The 19139-nt window shown below is 37.2% G+C and overlaps 1 protein-coding gene across 3 annotated transcripts in view; it reads right to left on the bottom strand.

Annotated features, from left to right (window-relative positions):
* The window catches only part of VAV3 (vav guanine nucleotide exchange factor 3), a 435615-nt gene that overhangs the window by 130260 nt on the left and 286216 nt on the right, over positions 1 to 19139 (bottom strand). For all 3 annotated transcript variants that reach the window (XM_061411007.1, XM_061411006.1, XM_061411008.1), the window contains exons 18-19: positions 17643 to 17668; positions 10909 to 10954 (exon numbers count right to left, since the gene is read on the bottom strand). In XM_061411007.1, the coding sequence (XP_061266991.1) occupies positions 10909 to 10954; positions 17643 to 17668 (72 nt within the window). The remainder of the gene's footprint in view (positions 1 to 10908; positions 10955 to 17642; positions 17669 to 19139) is intronic.

The raw sequence follows: 19139 nt of genomic DNA, 5'->3' as shown, positions 1-19139 counted from the left end.
GACTGACTTGAGTCTTCAGATGAGATATTGCCTTAGCTAACATCCTGAGTGAGGTCTTATGAGAAACTCTGAAGCAGAGGACCCAGTTAAAAAAAAAACAAAACACATGCCCAGACTTCTGACCCACAGAAAGTGTGGAATTAAATAAACATGTGCTATTTGTATGGTAACTTGTTACACAGCAATAGAAAATCAATACTACTGATTACAGAAGCCCAAGTGAAGACGGCGTGTTTAAGTATTAGTAACAAGTACCACCACCACTATCACTTACAGGGCGCTTACTGTGTGCTGATAAATTTATCTTACTGATAAATGCCTTACCTATTATCTCATTTAATCTTTACAGTGACAGCAGAAGGACTTGTTACTATTACCCCACATTTTAGAGATGATAAAACAGGTTTATGGGTCCAAGAGTATACAACTAGTAAGTGGAGGGGCAGGACACAAACCCACATCTACGCCTCTGCAGAGTGCTCAGGCTACACGGTGGCCCAGGGCTACCTCTGCAGATTAGAAGTGCTCATGCGAGTAAAGTACCCAATACAGTCAGCCTCCCCATCTGTGGATGCGGAACCCACAGACAGGGTGGCCCGACTGTGCTGCGCCATTTTCCATAAGGCACTTGAGCATACACAGATTTTAGTTATCTGTGGAGGATCCCAGAACCAATCCCCTGTGGATACCAAGGGACATGACTGTATAGACAAAACTAGAAGAGTCTTCCTTCTCCTTCCTTCCCCATGACCCTTTATTCCCAGAGAGCCAGGTTAGGGCCTAAACTTAATGACTGAAGGATGGCAACATCTGGCTCTCTAGCACTCTCATCCTGACCCTCCAGGGTGAAGAGCACCTTTCCTCTCACCTGCCTCCACAGAACATGCCATGTAAGATCTTGTTTCTTTAGTTCTCTATAATTTGATGGGCCAATCTACATTAACATGTACGTAGGTAATAGTGGAATAAAGGATTATCTCCTTATGGAAACAGTAGCTCTATCTAAAAGAGAATATCACCTCAATATTTTAGATGTAAAGTCAGGGTTAGAAGAAGATACTGTGATGCAAGAACACTTGTTACCTTGCAAACTAAAGCTATGAGTAGTAGTGGTTAAGTCACTTGGTTGTGTCTGACTCTTTGCAACCCCCATGGACTGTAGCCCACCAGGCTCCTCTGTCCATGGGATTCTCCAGGCAAGAATACTAGAGCAGGTTGTCATTCCCTTCTCCAGGGGATCTTCCTGACCCAGGAATCGAACCCAGGTCTCCTCCATTGCAGGCAGATTCTTTACTGTCTGAGCTACAGGGAAGCCCAATATGAAGATGGAAGTACTGGGGGTTGAACCCAGGGCCTCACGCATGCTAAGAATGAGCTCTATCACTGAGCTATTCCCCTAGAAATGAGGCTTTTTCAAGAATCTCCAGTTTGCATTTTAGGTACATTCCTCAGGGTTTATTTTGTCTGATACTATTGATAAAAATCAGTCAAATAGAAGAGGCTACAGATGGAAAAAGGCCAAGGCAGGATAGGTGGAAAACCCAGCCACAATATGCCCAATGAGGAAAATGTCTGAAATTCACAATAACAGACACAATAACAGACCTACATTATAATCAGCTCAAACAAAGCTTCTCACTTTCCTGTCCCCATTCTTTTGTAAGCATAGCTGTTTTTTCTTACTGAAAACAAATTCAAGTGAACAGACTGAGTCAGCCTCTCTCCCCAGGCTGGAGGTGCACACAGACACCTGGTGGCTCATCACAGGTACCCTGGCTGCAGCCATGGCCTCAGAGATGAGCAGAGATCTGGGCCAGGCCAGTCAGACTCCTTGGGAATTTTGTTGGATTTATTGAGGGAAAGGTATTCCATTTTTTCTGGGATTACTAGCTGTGGGGAACGAAGAGTTGCTAGTGGCCAACTTTGCTTCCAAATGAGACAAGCCTGCCTGAGGTGCCTGACAACAGAAAATCAACAGAGAAAAAAGGAAAACAGACACAAGGAGAAATGAAACTTGATGATATCATTTGAGCCCCTGGATCTAACTCTACCTGAAGCCAAACACACTCAACTTTAGTTACTGAAGTCAGTAAATCCTCTATTCTCTTTTGTCCCTTAAACTATAGCTCCTTCTCTTATGAAGGGCTCACATCCTGATAAACCCATTGTAAGCCGAAAACATCATAAGTTGAAAATGCATTTAATACACCTAAGCTATTGAACATCATAGGTTAGTCTAGCCTACCTTAAATGTGCTCAGAATATTTATATTAGCCAATAGTTTGGCAAAATCATCTAACACAAAACCTATTTCACAATAACGTGTTGAACATCTCATGTAATTCATTGACTACTAGACTGAAAGTGAAACAGAATAGTGTAAGTGTCTCAATTGTTTAGTCTGTGATCGTGTGGCTGTCTGGAAGTTGAGCTCACTGCCTCTGCCCAGCATCAACGAGAGTATCATGGCACACCTCACTAGCTGGGTAAAGAACAAAATTCAACATTGGAAGTATGGTTTCTACTGAATGCATGACGGTTTCACATCACTGTTGTAAAGTGGAAAAATTATAAGTAGAACCATCTTATTATGTCTATAGTCTACAATGAGTTTATTCCACTTGACAAATGAGCATACTGGGTGATACAGCATTGACGTCAGCATTTGAGAATATCAAACCTACTAAGAGACTGATAGCTTTATTTAAATATCTGTAGTTCTATATAAATGCACTTTGATTGATGTACTTGTCAGTTATCTGTCTCCTTGTCTTGTGCCCTTCTTTATTCCACAATGTGTCTCCCCTATCTTGCCATTCTGGTCAATGAAACCATTCATAACCAGCTACATCCACTTTGGTGGGTTCTCATACACCACACAATATTCCTGTTCGACAGCTATATGTTTGTATGGCCTATCTCTTCAACAAAACTCCAAGGTCCTCAAAGACAGGAAAACTTCCATACATTTCTAATATTGCTGCAGAAAAAAATGAATCTCAAAAGAAAAGGTATCTGTAAAAAAAATTTTTTAAACCTAACATAAGCTTTTCTTTTCATTCAAATTAAAAAATTTAAAAATTGACTTGACTGGAATACACAAAAAGGTAAATAACTGCCAATATGAGTCATTTTGACAGAGATTCCACAAATTGCATTCCAGTGTTCTAATTAATGTGATAACCTTTCTCATTATTTGTGTTTAGAAGGACTATAAAATTATAAATGATTATGATACTAAGGATTCCTTTATCAATGTCCTCTTTCCTTGTATCAGGCAGATATTACTTGTATCAAATATTACTGTTTGAAGCCAATACTTTTGACTCAACTGCTTCCCTTCATTTACCTTACTTCAGACTAAAGTTCTGGAACAAGATTACCTGGTTCTCAGAAGTTGTTGGTTCATAAGAAATTTGTGACGTTTCTTTGCCTACTTAGCATTACATGGCATGTTCTTTTCCTTCTGAAATGGGATAGTATTTGATTACAAGGGCCACAGGTTTACCAAAAAAGTTCAGGCCATACCTGATCTTCTAAGTAAAGAATGATTTCTTAATGATAAATGTTAAAAAGCAGATCACCAGGTTCAACACTTCCTTTTCAGAATATTTTTCTAAATACGTAATAGATACACACTTTATTTTCTAGGACGTAACTACTGTCATAGAGCTTCCCTGGTGGTTCAGACAATGAAGCGTCTGCCTGCAATGCGGGAGACCTGGGTTCATTCCCTGGGTCAGGACAATCCCCTGGAGAAGGAAATGGCAACCCACTCCAGTACTCTTGCCTGGAAAATTCCACGGATAGAAGAACCTGGTAGCCTACAGTCCATGGGATTGCAAGGAGTCGCACATGACTGAGCAACTTCACTTTAACTACTGTCATGATAGAAATTATGAGTTAGAAAGTGCATAAATGATCCAGAAGTAGGTTCTATATATACCACTCCAAATGTTTTGTAATTTCAATAATCACATAACTAATGCTGTATTACCCACCTAAAGTGCCCTGTAAAAATATTCAAACATTCCCTTTGCCCTTTTTTCCTTCGCTGGAGGTACCTGAGCCATGGAAATGACTGGGCTTTTGCTTTGCCCAAAGGTGTGGGCAAACCTGCCAGATAACAGCAATCATGACCCTTTGTGAGTTTGGAATGAGCTTTCAAAGGGAAAAATAAGTCCTCCCCAAACCAAAAAAAGATGTGAAGAAGGAACTGTAATATACGTTTTAGAAAAACATCATCATGGTAAAGGGAAAAAGAAAGGCAGTCCTGAAAATAACTACATGGCGATCAAATGCCTTGTGCAAAACTAGTCTTATTGTCTGTGGTTTAACAGAAGCATGAGAAAACCAGCTATTTAAAAACCAGAGCAGGCTCCCAGCACTCATGCACAATTTGGATTTCTCATTTCTCTGCAGTGAATCTGAATCACTGGGTCCTATTGTCCCAGTTTTTCCCCAAGTTCATTCTTTCAATGTGAAATATATTTTTACACATTTACAATTATGCTCCCAATATTTAGATGAGGATTTATGTTTGATGAGAAATTCTTTTTAGAGGTGACAGAAAAGACAGAAGTGGGTATGACTGATTATTATGGAACTATAGTAATCTACAGACATTTTATTATTTATTTACTATAGACAAATGCTTCCCTGGTGGTTCAATTGGTAAAGTTGCCTGCAAAGCAGGAGACCTGGGTTTGATCCCTGGGTTGGAAGATCCCCTGGAGGAGGGCATGGCAACGCACTCTAGTATTCTTTCCTGGAGAATTCACATGGACAGAGGAGCCTGGCAGGCTGCAGTCCATGGGATTGGAAAGAGTCGGACACGGCTGAGCAACTAAGCACACATACACAAAATTTCACTTAAAACCTTTAACAGTATACATTTGTCTCCTTCCAAAAAAAAAAGGAAAATGCATTTTTAGATCAGTACTTCAAAAAAAAAATCCTGGGCTGCTATTTTTCTCATCAGTGTTTTCTATTTGGTAATCAAGAAGATAAAATTTCTCTATTGAGAAACCGGCATCATGTTTAAAAGCAAACCTAAAGGAAATCAACAATTATGTTTAGATTTGGAATGAGTTTACCAATACTTTGAAATTAAAACATTAACAGAAAATGTATTAAACTGTAATTCAGTGCAAAAAAACAGCATGAAAAAAATTTTATATAAATGAAAACATATAGCCAACTCAGCTCAAAAGCAATCTTAACCTATATTTTCTCCTTTTGCTTTCTGGCACCGATGATATAATTAGATCTTTTTATATGTTTACCAGACTATTTCCTAATTGTTTTTATGACACTATGCCATACCGTAATGAATCAGAGTATAAAAAAGATACTAAAATAGTGTGTGTATATATATATATACACTCTCATCTGCATGCATTTATGCAATCAAGACTTTGTGCCTGTATCTATTCCTTCCTTAGGCAGAATATAAATTGTGGGAGGGGCCGTGTTTTATAATCAATGATATGGCTGGTGTTTATTGTATAAGACACAAAGTTGGTAATATAAAAAAGATTTCTTGAATCCCTTTCTTCATACAGGAACAAATTGGAATGGCATTATTTATCAGTCTTATCCACCTGTAAGAGAAAATGACCATCTTTGAAGATGTCTGCTCGGAAGCAGTAAAACATCTCTTCAGTGAATGAAAAAAGACAATGTTTCTAAGCCGTTTTTTCCTCTTTGTAATTAAGAGGTTAACAATGAGTGCATGAGATGCAAGAGTTCACCAAAAGAACTCTATTCATTAACTACTCAAAGCTATCACAAATCACATATGTAACTTAAGATCAGAAGGAAAATGTTACTCCAAAACAAAGCTATGGTTATTCCAGTAGTCATGTATGGATGTGAGAGTTGGACTGTGAAGATGCTGAGTGCTGAAGAATTGATGCTTTTGAACTATTGTGTTGCAGAAGACTCTTGAGAGACCCTTGGACTGCAAGGAGATCCAATCAATCAATCCTAAAGGAACTCAGTCATGAATATTCATTGGAAGGACTGATGCTGAAGCTGAAACTCCAATACTGTGGCCACCTGATGTGAAGAACTGACTCATTGGAAAAGAACCTGATACTGGGAAAGATTGAAGGCAGGAGAAGAAAGGGATGACAGAAGATGAGATGGTTGGATGGCATCACTGATGCAATGGACATGAGTTTGAGTAGGCTCCTGGAGTTGGTGATGGACAGGAAAGCCTGGTGTGCTGCAGTCCTTGGGGTCGCAAAGAGTCAGACACAACTGAGTGACTGAACTGAACTGAAACATTTCCCATCTCCCTCTAATCTTTAGGCAGTGTGACAAAGAACAAAGGACTGACTTTTTAAAAAGCTAGTGACTGTGCACTTAAATATAAGATGCTATGAGTTCCACAAATATGAGATAATTTTTCAATAGTCTAAAACCATGGAGTTGACTAAAGGAACACATGTCCTGGTATACAGAGTTACCACATGCGAACTAAAATTTTTATCTTCTATACTCAAAAGGAAAATTTAAAGCTCAGTATTAAAATTTAATTGGTAACTATGACCTTGGGTGCCACTTTAGGTGAAAAATATTATACTAGTGCTCAGATTTTCTTGAGATTTATGATCTCATGTTCTTGAAAAAGCCTAGCACCTCCGTGTTCCTGAAATAATTGATCTGTCTCTTACAAGTGCTATTTTCCTGAAACCAACATCTGTCTCAGGAAGAAAAGTACAATCTGATGAAAATACTCTGCTATATTTAAAAAACCAAAGAACTACCAGAATCTGCATCTATTGCATTACTAATAATAAATGCAGTCAAGACCATAAATTGATAAAATTTCTTAGCACATAATAGAAGATAAGAAAAAGTAAACTAAACTGCAAAGCCATATTTGTAAATACTACCTGTAAAATTAACTATAATAATAAAAAGTGAATATTTTAAATGTGCAAAAAAGACACAATGCAAATCTGTATCTCACATCTTTCATCGTTTGAACAGAACTCCACCTCAGCAGGTAAAGACCTGCCTGCCAATGCAGGAGACATGAGTTCCATTCCTGGGTCGGGAAGACCCCCTGGAGGAGGAAACGGCAACCCATTTTGGTATTCTTGCTGAAAAATCCTATGGACAGAGGACCCTGGTGGGTTACAGTCCAAAGAGTCACAAAGAGTTGGACATGACTGAGCACAGCACCATAATATACACCTTTAACCTAGTGAGTTTTTCTTTGTTTATTACAATCACAAACATTACTATAATTCACCATCAGTGTCTCAACTACCACTGTTGATTGTGTCTCTTATTAAAGATAAGCAAAATATCATGGAAGCCATCAGATAAGTAGGCAATGATAGCAAATCTGAAAATGACTGTGATAATGTAACTTCTAGCTTCACTGAGGATTCAACATAAAATTCTGGATTTCTTTATAAAGAAGTAACTGGCAAATACTTTTGATTCTCCTACACATGACAAAATGTTCAATGTTAAATAATACACTCTAACACAAACTCATCTTTTAACAATACTTTTCACGTATACAGTAGAATGTACACAATATTTTATTACAATGTAAAGCTCACAACTTTGTAAGTAGGTACTATTATTAATATCCTTTTACAAATCAGTAAAATACAGCACAGAGAAGAACCAAATTGCCAAACATCAACAGCAAGTAAACAGCTAAGCTTGGTCCCCACCCTAGGCAATGTGGCTCAAGACCATGCTTCCTCTTACTGGACTATTCCATATTCTTTGGGATACTGGTCCAATTTATCAGCAGGAGGATTTTTTTTTTAACATGTTCATAGCAATTTTATTTGTAAGAATGAAAAACTGAGAGCAACCCAACTGTCATCAATAGGAGAATGGATAAACGCAATAAACACATTGTGTTATATCAATACACATGGAACACGAAGGAATAAACTTGTGATTAAAATACAGATGAACTCCAAATTAATCAGTCTAAGTGACAGAAATGAGACAAAACAGAGTACATACTGTATAATTCCATTCATACAAAAATTTTTTAATGTGAACAAGCCAATAAGAAAGGAAACAGATTCTTATTGTCATGGTATAGAGAACAGGAAGTACAGGAATAAAGAAAGAATAAAGAGGTATTAGGAAATTTTGGTGGGCAGGAGGAATTTAAAAAACAAAGGAGTTGGTGCATGCAGAAGAAGTATATAGTCATTCATTAATTCATTTAACAAATACCTATTAAGCATCTCCTAAAACTACGAGCAAGCCCCTGTGTCCTTATCCTTTGACGTAAAAGGCTTTTGCTTTAGTTTCCCAGGGCTCCTCTGAATCTCAAAGGCTGACTCAAGAGTTAATGAGTAGGAAATGTGAAGGCCCAGAAACAAAGAATAACTGTTGGGTTGGGGAACTGCTAACAATGTGGACTATAAATCTGCCACGTGACAGAATTACTGAACTCAAAGTTCTCTGAAAGATACAGAAAAAGGCCTGACACACATTCCTAAGTTGTTTTTACAGGAAGCAGATACCCTCCAGATGAAAACACTGACCACAAGAACACAGATCCTACACTGGTTAAATCAGAAAGCTGATGATATTTGAAACTTCAACTTGATGCCAGCCTATCTGAGAATTACGCACAAGCTGACCACACACTCTGCAGCCTCCTCCCTCACAACTGCTTTTAATATCTCTTTCCTGAAAGCCATTTGGGAGTTCGGGTCTTTTGAGCATGAGCTGCCTGTTATCCTTGCTTGGGGTCTGCCATAAACACTGTACTTTACTTCAACAGAGTCTGGTGTCAGCAGATCGGCTTTAAAACTAATACAATTATGTAAAGTTTAAAAATAAAATAAAATTAGGAAAAAAGAAAAAAACACTCTAGTGTGAGTGGACTAAAGTTGGTTCCATAAGACTACTATCCAAAGAACTATGCATTAAGTTCCTTTCTAAAACAAACAGTCTAATGTACCCTTGTATATAGCTCTGAAATTTGGATCTGGTGAAGTGGTTACATCTGTCCTCCAAAAATTTTTTAAACAATTTTTTAACCATTTTTTTCCTACAAGTCACCCTAAGTGAGTCCCTGGAAAGCAGTCTATGTGCTAACACTTTGGAAAATAAAATAGCTAAAAGACAAAAGATAAAAGGACCTTTCAACCCTTTTACCTATCAGTAAAAACACTGATAGCAAATAATACTCTTGGGAAGCAGTTTATTCATGCTTAGGAAATCTCAAGCCTTACAGGGAAAAATGATTATTACATTAGTATCTAGAACAGGGAAGATCATCAACTATTTGCTTTCTTTTCAAAAGTGAGAAAAAATGAGAAAGCACTCAAATATATGTAATGGAAAGCTATATATATATATTTTCCCCCCAAAAAAAACATAGCATATGGCACCACTTCTTTTGTATTTGTAAGTTTATTCTTCATGACATTCTAAAAACTTTGGACAAATAGAAATACCAGAAGAGTTACACCTATAGAAAGCATCACCTTTAGGATTAAGATACTTTACTACTGGTCCACTTTGCCATATTTATCATCAGTAAATTCATTACATCTACCTTTGAATAATTTAAGGGCTCCTAAAAATTTTAGCTATAAAGTACATTGTTAATAGTCAAAAATGTGCTCCTACTGACACACTATAAATGTAGAAGTGCATTTCGTTGGGGGAAAACAGATTAGATAAAAATGCCCATAGAAGAAAAGGAAATATTTTAAAATAATATTTATAAAGTTTAGACAACTTACAGAAACAGAAATACTATAACTTGTACAACATAAAGAAAAATATTATGTTCACAGTCATATACTCCTACTAAATTGAGCAGAAGTCACTTTAAAATATTATTGCTGAGTCTTTTCTACAAAGAGTATTGTCATGGGAAAGTCAGAACCAATAAAAAAGTAAGCCAGATCCCCTATTTTTTTTTAAATGGCCTTAATTTTGCTTTGTACTTAAAAGATTTAAACTGATCTCAGGACATAAGTGAGGCAATTTCTAGCCAGAGGCAACAAAGCTCCTATAAACCTTTTCAAACAGCTCATAAACTGGCATGGCTACCAGGGGTGTGGTTTCAGTTAAAAGCTATAATGCTTTGAAAGCTAAACTTTATAACTAGGTGAACACTGTTTACAATGGGAAAACAAAACACATAATCTAGATTATTTTCCAGCAAGATTACTCTATATTTCATGTTCCACTTGATTTATTATCAAGTTCATATATTGGAAATCCTCTAGCCATGAACGTCTTTACCCACAATAATATGACCATATATAACAAATCTTTGATAACTTAATTGTGGAAGGCACTGCTTAATGGATGAAAAATAATTATATGAAAATAATGACAGGGTCAACCTCATGATACTAAACGAGAAACAACTGAACGCTCTCTGCAGACAAAAACTGGTCTCTGGAGAAGGCACCTGTTCACAAAGTCCTTAAACTCATTCTTCTATGATAAAATAGTATAGATATAGAATAAAGAAAAGTATTTTCCCAAATGGGGAGAGTACAAAGTTGTCTAGTTTATGACCTCTCTCACCCCCTCAGAGCAAGCTGTTTTTTTAAGTGCCAGTTTGCTGGTTGATTTTTTCCAGGTTTGGGAGGAAACAGGGAAAGGGTGTTGGAACTGTGAGCATTAACCAAGTACCCTGAGGCTGTTCAGTAAGCAAATAACCAGCTCAACTGCTGACTGGAAAGACTGTGGCACTGATGGTTACTTATCACATGACACTGTCTTAGGTAAATGATTTACACAGCAGACGGTCACCTCCTGGTCACACATTATATACCAAACTCCAAAGAACAAAGGCCAACAATCTGCCTGACTTTCCACTGCAATTCCCACACACTTTCACAATCACTTCACTAAAGAAATAATTATAGATGTTTAATCACACACCTGGATCCACTGGTCTATGGGTTCTTCGGAGTCCATTGGTCCGTTTCTGTGCAGAAAGACAAAACAAAGACTTTATGTTATCAAACTGCATTATTTTGCGACACTCTGGAAGTCCAATACATGTTGCACGACCTCCATTTACTCCTGTAAAACAGGTAACTAATAAGGACCTACTGCATAGCACAAGGAACTCAATACTCTGTAATGCCCGATGTGGGAAAAGAATCTAAAAAAGAGTGGATATTTGTGTACAGAAGAAACTAACACAACATTGTAAATCAGCTACACTCCATTACAAATTAAAAAAAAAAGACTATTACTAAATTTGATCAAAACACTCAGTTCCAGTTTCTTTTTACAATTTTTGTTTCTCTAATGTCTTCTACTTGCTAAATCATTGATATGACACTATGGGAAAGAAATACTTTTCATTCACCATCTCTGAGGATTATGACTCACTTTTTTAAGTCATAAAACAGGAATTATGAAAACAAAGCCTAGGTAGCCATTTTTGCTTAGAAAATGCTCCCAGCAAAGAGTTTTAATCTCCAAAATTCTAATGCAGCTTTTTTCAAGCCTGACAGACCACAGACTGGAGAAAGTATACAACCTCCAAACAAAGATCTCAAGCTCTTATTTTGAGCTTGGTATGGTAGTTTAATTATGAGATTTATGGTAGTTTAATTATGGATCAGTGATATCTGAATACTTTAAGAAACAAAACAGACATGCAGCTTGTAAACCATGAAAGTAAATTCTTATTACAGAAAATGAATCCATAAGAAAAATTGTGATTACAAAAATTATAGATAAGATGCAAAACAAAAGAGGTTTTAAATCTTTGAAAATGTGTGGTTACATATTTGATTTTATAAGCATTAAATTCATTCCTACCCAATAACTATCGCAATCTCACTAATTAATAAGAACTTCATTTTCACTTTTGTTATATAACTGAATGCAATGCTCAGTCTATAATTACAATATAATTCAGATTTTCACAAGAGCAATTTTCTTTCTACATGTGTTGGGGTTTGTGCCTCTGTATGGAGCCCTGGTTTCATTCAGAGCAGAATTGGTTTTGCCAAGCTCACATTAACTATGGGTTTTTCTTAGGGTTCCCCCTGTTGCTTCTGTTCATAAGTTAAATGGGCCTCAAAGCAGATGTCAAGGTTTCTCAGGTAAAAGCAAATTGGAGAATTATTAAAAATATAAACTTTGCTTTTAACCCAATTACTTTTTAAATGCATTTGTTAAAGCCTAATACTATCATTAAGTCAGCATCGAAGCTACACTGAACAAGCTGGATGGCTGTACTGGGCAGAGAAAAGAAAACTAGTATTAAGAGAGCCTCTCCTTACTCAACGTGAGTGAGAAGAAAACACCACACTGGGCTTCTTAATAGCCAAGCACAAAAAGGGAAAACATGGCAAGTTACAGGCTCATATCCAATAACTTGGAACAAAACGGCCTTCAAAAAAACTTCTAAAATTTTATAAAATGTTTGGACCTCTCTATATAAATGACTATATTTTAAACAGGAAAATATATATTGATGAATGTCTCATGGGTGTTTACTGTCTACATTTCCCTTCATTTGCTTAATGTACAACAGACACTGTCTTTAGACTACTCTTATTCTTCCTACTGTCAAAGTGCTTGGAAGGCCAGAAAGGAATTCACTTTTTGGGTCTTATTCCTACTATCCCAAAGCCAGAACTATTTAAAATATTAACTTAGAAAGTGAAAAAGAGAATTTGAGTTGAAGAGCAACTCTGTAGCACCCTGAAGTTAAGATTAAAATAGGGAACACAGAACAATTATTTAGAGTATGGATTCTAGAATCTGACTGCGTAAGTTAAAATTCAGACCCTCCCTGTCACTTGGCATCTGACTGGAGAAAGTTAAAGTCTCTATGCCTATTTCTTCATCTATAAAATGGGGATATTAATACCACCTACTTCATAGCATTTGTGGTGACAAACATGTTAATTCATGCTAAGTGCTTGGAACAGTTCCTGACACACAGTAAGGACTACTAAGTCAAAGCTTATTATTATTGTCATTATTATTAATTTCATGATATTTTGAATGTTGAAGCTCAGTTCAGTTCAGTTGCTCAATCGTGTCTGACTCTTTGCAACCCCATGAACTGCAGCACTCCAGGCCTTCCTGTCCATCACCAACACCCAAACCCATGTCCATTGAGTCAGTGGTACCATCCAACCGTCTCATCCTCTGTTGTCCCCTTCTCTTCCTGCCCTCTTCAGGGCATTAGGGTCTATTCCAATCAGTCAGCTCTTCACATCAGGTGGCCAAAGTATTGGAGTTTCAGCTTCAACATCACTCCTTCCAATGAACACCCAGGACTCATCTCCTTTAGGATGGACTGGTTGGATCTCGTCGCAGTTCAAGGACTCTCAAGAGTCTTCTCCAACACCACAGTTCAAAAGCATCAATTCTTCTGTGCTCAGCTTTCTTTATAGTCCAACTCTCACATCCATACATGACCACTGGAAAAACCATAGCCTTGACTAGATGGACCATTGTTGACAAAGCAATGTCTCTGCTTTTTATATGCTGTCTAGGTTGGTCATAACTTTCCTTCCAAGGAGTAAGCATCTTTTAATTTCATGGCTTCAATCACCATTTGCAGTGATTTTGGAACCCAGAAAAACAAAGTCAGCCACTGTTTCCACTGTTTCCCCATCTATTTCCCATGAAGTGATGGGACCAGATGCCATGATCTTCGTTTTCTGAATGTTGAGCTTTAAGCCAACTTTTTCACTCTCTTCTTTCACTTTCATCAAGAGGCTCTTTAGTTCTTCTTCACTTTCTGTCATAAGGGTGGTGTCATCTGCATATCCGAGGTGATTGACCATTCTCCTGGCAATCTTGATTCCAGCTTGTGCTTCCTCCAGCCCAGCGTTTCTCATGATGTATTCGGCATATAAGTTAAATAAGCAGGGTGACAATATACAGCCTTGACGTACTCCTTTTCCTATTTGGAACCAGTCTATTGTTTCATGTCCACTTCTAACTGTTGCTTCCTGACCTGAATACAGATTTTTTATTTGGCAGGTCAGGTGGTCTGGTATTCCCATCTCTTTCAGAATTTTCCTCAGTTTATTGAGATCCACACAGTCAAAGGCTTTGGAATAGTCAATAAAGCAGAAATAGATGTTTTTCTGGAACTCTCTTCCTTTTTCCATGATCCAGTGGATGTTGGCAATTTGATTTCTGGTTCCTCTGCCTTTTCTAAAATCAGCTTGAACATCAGGAAGTTCATGGTTCACATATTGCTGAAGCCTGGCTTGGAGAATTTTAAGCATTGCTTTACTAGCATGTGAGATGAGTGCAATTGTGCAGTAGTTTGAGCATTCTTTGGCATTGCCTTTCTTTGGGATTGGAATGAAAACTGACCTTTTCCAGTCCTATGGCCACTGCTGAGTTTTCCAAATTTGCTGGCATACTGAGTGCAGCACTTTCACAGCATCATCTTTCAGGATTTGAAACAGCTCACCTGGAATTCCATCCCCTTCTACAGCTTTGTTCGTAGTGATGCTTCCTAAGGCCCACTTGACTTCACATTCCAGGATGTCTGGCTCTAGGTGAGTGATCACACCATCGTGATTATCTGGGTTGTGAAAATCTTTTTTGTACAGTTCTCCTGTGTATTCTTGCCACCTCTTCTTAATAAGATCAGGTAAATGATAAATTTTTTCTATTAAAGTACTGTACTACTACTATATTTTAGGTTTTTCCTCCTGCAAGTTGTTGGAAAACAGTGACCCTGAAAGCAAACTTTTCTACAGGAAAAGTAGGCAGTGGAACAAAACTATGATTTGGTACATTGAAAAAAAAGAGAGAACGAGAAAATTTTAGCAATTTAGATCAAGTGCATTTTGAGAGTTTGAGATTTATTACAGTTTTAAAAGCACCTAAAAATATTTTATATATTCTAAAAAATTTTGAAATGTTTAGAACACATTTACACAATTTCAAAAGGCAAATTTCAATTGTTCTTCTGTCATATACCATCCAAAATACTCCTCTCCCCAGCATATATTCTCAAAACCCTATATTCTCAAAAGTGTGAGACAGAGCTGGACAAGACCCATCTCAGGAGGAAGAGAGGGGTCCATCAAGTAGCCACCCTAGGAGCTCTCGGTGATCCCCCCCCCCATGAGATCAGGACGATCAGTCTTCAGAACATTCTCAAACTTCTTTTGATTTACCAAGAAGTGGGAGGTGGGAGGGAGGGGACAACAAACCAACCTAATTTTATATCTAGCTTCATTATCTATTACCTTGCCTTTCTCGAAAAGTAATATCTGTATTGCCCAAGAACCTCCCTTCTTGTCTCTTCTGGGAGAAACCTAATTCTCTCTGTTGATTTTACAAACAAAACAAGGAAAGATTCATTTGCTATATGAAACTGGCTTTGGTTCCTCTACTTAAAAGGCAGAAAAACCTACATTAAGGAATAGATCGGAAGTATACATACATACACTAAATACTGATAGACATGTAATGATGACCTTGCTTTCTAGCGCTAGAAGTTGCTTCTGAAGGTCCACTCCAAAATGGGAATCTGGAAGAACATCCCAGGTTAGGAAGATGGATCCTGTGGCTATTGAAAACTGACCTACCTTGAGAATAACGTATAAATTAAAAACTCATAATCATTGTTATTGAAAGGGGAAGAGAATAGGACAAATTGGTCCATGGAGGAAAAAGAAGACCTTCAACAGAGAGGGGGAAGAAATCACGGAGCTTACAAAAGGGTTTCATTGTTTACTTTCGGAAAGACTCCCAAACATCACATAAGCATCTGTGTTAAGAGTGAATACACCTTTCACAAAGTCGTAGTGGGGAGGTATGGAGTGAAAGATGTTTCTTCACATTCTTTTTCTACAGTTTTTCCTTATGCTAAGCTAAAGTTTCCAAATAGGTTGGCCAGTATAAGATTTCACTATAATTATCCATTCAAAGTAGAGATTATTAGCAGAATCACACATTAAATAAAAATTACACTTATAATCAAAAGTTAAGCAAGTCACTAAAACACAGATGCTACATTAAAAAAAATCAATGTGAAAATGAATTCTTTTCATAATAGCCTTAATGTGTAATTTTTAAGAGTATTAAATGCCTGGAGAGCATTTTTTTGTATCGTTATTTTGTACCAGTGTGAAAATTATTAACCACTTATTATTAGCACACTTTCTTTTCTGTAAATATGCCCGTTTCTCATTACTTAAATAAAATCAAGTGAAATCATCTTCCCTGGGGGGCGGAAAATACATCTAACAGTATAAATGTAAAGTAATATTGAGTTACAGTTCAAAGCTCTACAAGAATATCTGTCTCAATAATCTAATAATAGTGTGAGAGAAGAAAAAGAAGGCTACTTTCTAAGATCTTCACTCGCACTGCTGGAAGAACCCTTATAGTCCTGATGAAAAATCTTACCTGTCAACTAAACACTAAAAAAAGTTTACATTAATTATTTTAGCCCTAGCAGAACTTACATGACCTATTTTTAAAATATTATTATCCTGTTATGCATTCCTTGAGCTAGATTCTAAAGTCTAAAATATAGCTGACAGATAACACTGAAAGGGTACACGTGAATTTTCTCACATCACATTCTTGGTTCCCAATATGCACAAATTACGTGCTGATGCAAAAAAGTGAAAGCAGTTACCTGTTGTTTGACTTATTGCTGTACTTTTCATTATTTTTAGCAACTATGTAAATACCACTCTATTAAAAACATGCTAATATTATACCACTCTTAATCAGATATAATTGTATATGCTAAAATGCTTTGATAAAGAAAGTACTTGTCTTTATACTGAAATTCTCAGATTATTGTATTTCTGGTTCATATTATTAATCACAGAACTTTTACATTTTAGTTTTCTTTGTAAGGATTTTTTGGGGAGGTCAGGTAAGAAATATATTACTTTTGGCTGAAGGCAAGACACTAGTTGCCTATTATCTGCCACATTTTTCATTCTTTTCTATTTTCTTACAAGCGCTTTATTCTGAGAGGTGACAGGGATCTCGTACTTCTAAGCCATCAGACCTCAGAATCTGTTAAACCAAAGGAAATGTTCTCAGATTCTGATTTGATCAAGAAGACATGAAACAAATCATGATTTTGCTCAGGTGGAAAACTGGCAGAAACATACAGGTACATCTTAGAAGAATGCTGGAACTTCTTAGTCCTAGTGAGTGTCAGGTAGCGACCTTGTTTTATCCTAAGATGAGGGCCACCCTTTCTCCTGTCCCAGCAGGATCAAAAAGATTTATTCCAAGGGAATGCCTTCAGATGCATTAAGTTTTATAAGCCTCAGGGTTTGTGGAATTCTGTAGCTGCAAACAAAGAGAAAGGTACCTCCACCAGATTAGTGCTACAACATTGCTACAGTATCTATTTGAAATTTACCTGAATAAATGAGTACCTAAGATTCTGAAATGCGCATCTTACACACATTCTGAGATGAAATATTCACATTTTTCCTCTAAGATCTTCAGATGGTATCTGAAAACTTCTCTTATTTAACCTGTGCATTTCACTCAAAAGCACTTGATTACTCGCTCTAGATCTGTTGCTATCCATTTTAAAAGGTACATTTAACTTTTTAGGCGTTTGAGCCTGCTTTAGTTAGCAAACAATCTGAAATGCAAAAGTTATATAAGAAAAATGTAAACGTTAATCTTACCTCGGATGGTTTGAGCGTCCCTTGTTCTGAAACAAATGTAAAAATTGGCATTGTCAGTGAAGTTGTTTTGTTTAGTTAGCAACCTTAGCTTGTTCTCTGCAGCGTGGTAGAACACTACTGCTTTGTTTTCCTAATGATACCTGTTAATATATTTCCAAGGTCCCTCAGGCTGGGCTAGTAATTGTTTTGCAACCAGGTTCTCTTGCCTTATTGGCTGTCAGGGAAGTGACTCATAGTACTAAATGACTTCTAGGTTAAGCTTAACTTTTTCAATTGTTTATTAAGCAATTTCAATCCAACCACATAAAGCTCCTTGAAACAGGGACTTGCACCAAGTTTATGTACATAAGAGAAAGCTAGGCGGGAGCCTTTCTTTCAACATACCCAGTTTTAAGAATCTAAACACAACACATTACAAACATATTACAACTGCCTATATTACAATTACTATAACAATTGCAAAGTTAACACATACAATTTGCATATGAATTTTGCATTAAGTGGCTGTTTCTTTTAGTTTTATTTGGGGGGAGGGATACAGATCGATTTAAAGATGAAAATTAAAAATGGACAAGATTCAATCCCAATGCTAATTTTCTTTACATCCCAGTTTACCTGTTTAGAAATAGAAATGACAAACTCCATTACATTTCAATTCCTGAAAATGACTAACAGTTAGGAAGGGCCCTGAGATATGCAAGAGAGTAACTTGGCAGAGGGCAAAGGGTATCTCTGAGAGGAAAGACACACTACACGTGGAAAAGCTGGTGGGGAATATTTTTGTCTCCTTCCCCCATATCCAGGAGTACTTTTGCATATTATAATTTCTCCAGACTGTAAAAAAACATCTCATCGTTTTGAGCCTATGCTATATTTTTGCCAACCAAAATGATCCTCTGAAGAAGGATCTGAGAAGAGAAGACACTGATGGGAACATCAGGAGAGAAAGGGTAGTTCTAAAAGAGGGCTCTGTAGACTGAATGAACCTCTAATAGAGGTTCCAAGAAGCCTCAGATCCAGAGTTCAAGGGGAAAAGTACCAGAACACCTGAGTAGCTGTCAGATTGCTTTACACAGGAAGACTGCCTAGGGCATGGAACAGGAGGTTTGGGGCCCTTCTGTTTTTTAAAGGACTATACCTGATTAATGGAACTGAAGAGGCATGAGCAAAAAGTCACCTTTCTGGAGAAAAGCAAAGCCTGCATTTCTTTTTCAATGTCAACTCTATCATCCTAACTTTCCTACATAACTGCTATGAAGGCATCTTTGCCAGGTCTGAAGCTGGCCTTTACAAAGGACAAAAAGCTATTTCCCTTCTCCTCTCTGCTAGAAATAGGCAAAGTTTCAAAAGAAAGATTGCCTAAGAGAAGTTGTGTAGGGAGAGGGTCTATGAAAGTGCCATTTGGCTGGATACTGTGCCCAAACTGAGAACCCAGGTTAGGTGAACTCAGGTTCCTAACAGACAAGTTGTGATACCTGTTACACTGGTTTAACCAGA

Source organism: Bos javanicus, chromosome 3, assembly GCF_032452875.1.
Source record: "Bos javanicus breed banteng chromosome 3, ARS-OSU_banteng_1.0, whole genome shotgun sequence".
NCBI classification, from domain to species: domain Eukaryota; kingdom Metazoa; phylum Chordata; class Mammalia; order Artiodactyla; family Bovidae; genus Bos; species Bos javanicus.
The sequence above is the reverse complement of the archived record's forward strand: the minus strand, read 5'-3'. Positions and strand labels throughout refer to the sequence as shown.